Below are 3,311 nucleotides of genomic sequence, written 5' to 3'. Positions count from 1 at the left end.
CTTGGCCTCGCCACTCTCAACTGCCACGGATTCAACGTGAGCTCAAGATCGACCCCGTTGATGCCATGTCACCTCACGCAGTGGGCTCGATCCCCATTACCCGCATGATGTTATGGGGTGTCCTATACATACCACCGACTACGACTTGCGTCAAAGTCAGCCATGGCCACAACGTGCAGCTGGGCCTGAGCATCCTCGCCATCGCCCCAACGAATGAATGCTCAATCTGGGGATGCGTTGGTTAGAGTACATTCACAGAGGCATCGACGTGTGGTCAGTGGGGGTCATCAGCGCTGTCGAGCTAACGTTAATGTCATGTCAAAGAGGTACACAGCACGAGCATCGACGTTTCTGGCCCGTCCTCGAGGCGACTTGACAACCACACAACGCTTCTGCAGTTGGCGCAATCAGCAATGTTTCCCTCCCATCCACGTTGTCACGTCCATCTCGCGATGCGCGCGATGCTGCACAACGGAGCGCAAAACACTGCAAATCTGGTCGCAACGCTGATGTAGCAGTATGCGGCGCTGATCGAGAGTTTCTTTCTCCGTCCGCATGACGATTCGGACCGCCGGCCAGACCAAGCCACGTTGTGCACAAATTCCAGAGAGACTCGGCACTGTGATGACCCAACAACTCGTGGCGGGTTGACTGCAGGAGCTTGCGATATTTGATTGTTTTCTTTTCAAATCACCATGGCGGACATGGGCACTTGCACATAATGTTTCCGACGGAATTTCGCGATGGTCGTCGTCAAGAAGACAGCATTTGTCCTCGGTGACGCACGAACAACAACAGGATGGACACATTCCGAGAGGTTTTCGTGGCCTGAAAACCAAACCTCCTTCGGGTGCCTTTCAGTTTCCCTCGGGCTGGGCACATCACAACCAAACCTCGATATCATGCCACCAATGGAGAGATGGGTTTACATGCGACACAGAGGTCAGGCATGAAACATCCACTCAAGAAATAAACGCAGAACCAAAACAAGCAGTCCTGGAAACTGGGTTGCCGGTCTGTTTAGGTGTTGGTGTCTGTTGAATATATCGACGTGTTGTGCACAGTATCAAGTTGCGACTCGACCCGTTTGACACCTTCGCGAAAGTGACAGGGGATGTTTCTGCTGCCAACCGGGAACCTCCCGCGATTGTGGCCACGCTTGCCAATTAAGTTGGCTAGGATAAGGAAACGCAGTGGATCGTTGATGCTGAGCATTTTCAGTGCAGCGTAAACGCATATTGCGTGGGTCGCGATTTGGATATTATCTCCCCTTTTTTGGTCAACACTTTCTAAGTTCACCATTGCCATGCTCTGTACGAACAAGGACGACGACCCTGTGCGACTCGTGTGGCGTTCCCGTCCAGGACACAGTTGTCCCAAGCGACGGACATATACGGCGCTGAGCATGTCCCGACAGCTGAGCTTGAAGTCGACCTCTGAGGTGCGCACAACCCGTGCATTTTATTTAGCGTCGCAACAGGATCTTTTTACAGCACTACCCCTGTTTTCCATGCACTCCATGTTGTAAAACTCGTCGAGCTCGGAAGCAGGCGTTCAATGCATTCTCTACTCCAGGTCTGCAAATAGATCCAGTTCGTCGTCTTCGGCGGCGGCAGGGGCAGCGGCGGCGACTTCCTGCTTGACTTGGTCTTCTGGCAGCAAAAAGCCCTACGCACGGACCAGCCATCCATGTTCATCACCCTTCATACGATTCAATGCAATGTGTCTTCCGCCACGACCTACCTCGGCCGCTTGGGGGCTTATGTCGCATGACGGGTCGTCACGCGTACTCAAAAGTGTGACGTGATGCTGGACAAGCAGCTGCCATACAGGAGCGTTCCCTGGAGCAAACTCACTTTTCAACCGGTGCAAAAACTCGTTGAACAACGTCGTCCGGTGAATCTAGGCGACATCGCGTCATGTGCATGTTATCGTCGACGAAAGCTTCAATATCGTCCCGAAAAACAAACAGATCAACCAGGACAAAAACCCAAATCCACAAATACGAAACACATGGCATGGATTGGCAGACTCTACCTCTGGGCTTCGCCGGCGAAAGTAACGCAAGCACTCGAGACCCTTGGAATGGTACCCCACCGCGTCTTGACGAAAAAATCCCAAGATTTGCTGCTCCATCCCCAAAACCGCTACATTACACACGTCGGTAAGTTTCCGTTGGTCCAACGAGTTGCATGATCAGTGAGAATTGAATGACAGAGAATAAATACGATTGGAATTGATCCTACCGAGCTGTGATTTGGCCAACTGTTTGGTGGAAAGAAGTGCTTCAAAGTCTGAAATAGGGTTCATCGACCCGACCGCCGTCACGTCTTCGCCCAGCAATTCCTTTGTTCCACAACCATTGGTTCGAATTATTTTGAACAATCCACTTACATCCAAGTCCAAGTCGCCATCATCATCCCCACCGCCGTCGCTGGCCTCCGCCGGAATCGCAGATATTTCGGTCCCACTCTCTGCAGCCACTTTCGCATCGACTTTGATATCGCTCCAAAACGACTTCTTCTTGTTATCCTTGGCCTTTGCAGCTTCTTTCAGCTGAAACGCCCTGTCAAACGCTTGGATGGCAGGTAACGCTGGTTCAAACAGCGATCGGTCTTCCCGCAAATGCCTGCATGATAAGTTGCAAGTCGCAACGATATTCGTTAAACGACTGAAAACGGGGACATCACATCTATACCGTTCAACAAATGGAGGTAACGGCGCCAAGGGAGCGTTTGGGTCCATCGCGCGCTGGGCAATCGTATCGTACAAGCGTTGGAGCGCAGGGTTGAATGCATGCGACGTCGACGCAGGACGACAGAGCTGGTCGACCAACGCGTCGGCAGCCGCGAATTGCTCTAATGGGTACCATCAGTTCTAGGCAGGATGGACATACAGGAAAAGCTAAGCGAAAAACTGTAGTCTTCAAAGCGAAGTTGAGGGTTCAAAATGGAATTTCCAGACGATAGACAGAAGTACACCAGTTCAGATTAATTTCGTAGATATTGTATCATCACGCAGCCTTTCAAGAACACTTTACGAAATCTTGCGCGTAGCAAACCCCCAAAAATGATCCAGATGAGGCAATTACCTGTTGTGGGCTGAATTTTTGGGTTTGTCACAAGTGATGGAAACTCGTACGGGCGCAGATCTTCTTCGAATGGCAATTGCTGCATCCATAAGCAGTGCAGTCGAGGTTCTTCTATATCTGCATATCAAACATCTCAGTGCACAATCTTCGATCGCATTTCATTTCGAAGTATCGTACTGGGAAAGAGCGCGACTATTTTTGGGGCTGCATTGGCAGCTCG

General features: G+C 51.1%; 1 protein-coding gene across 1 annotated transcript; it reads right to left on the bottom strand.

Moving 5' to 3' along the window:
* Nucleotides 1-1,429: 1,429 nt before the first annotated feature.
* Nucleotides 1,430-2,745, bottom strand: H310_10291 (hypothetical protein; the record flags this gene model as incomplete). The annotated part of the gene is made up of 6 exons (XM_008876631.1): nucleotides 1,430-1,668; nucleotides 1,744-1,902; nucleotides 2,038-2,147; nucleotides 2,229-2,346; nucleotides 2,395-2,629; nucleotides 2,699-2,745. The coding sequence occupies 6 exons, from the start codon at nucleotides 2,743-2,745 to the stop codon at nucleotides 1,567-1,569; spliced, it is 771 nt and encodes a 256-aa protein (XP_008874853.1). The 3' UTR covers nucleotides 1,430-1,566.
* Between the last annotated feature and the right edge of the window lie 566 nt (nucleotides 2,746-3,311).

Source organism: Aphanomyces invadans (assembly GCF_000520115.1).
Source record: "Aphanomyces invadans strain NJM9701 unplaced genomic scaffold supercont1.25, whole genome shotgun sequence".
Taxonomy (NCBI): domain Eukaryota; phylum Oomycota; class Saprolegniomycetes; order Saprolegniales; family Verrucalvaceae; genus Aphanomyces; species Aphanomyces invadans.
Note: the sequence above shows the minus strand (reverse complement) of the source record. Positions and strands in the feature narration are given on the sequence as shown.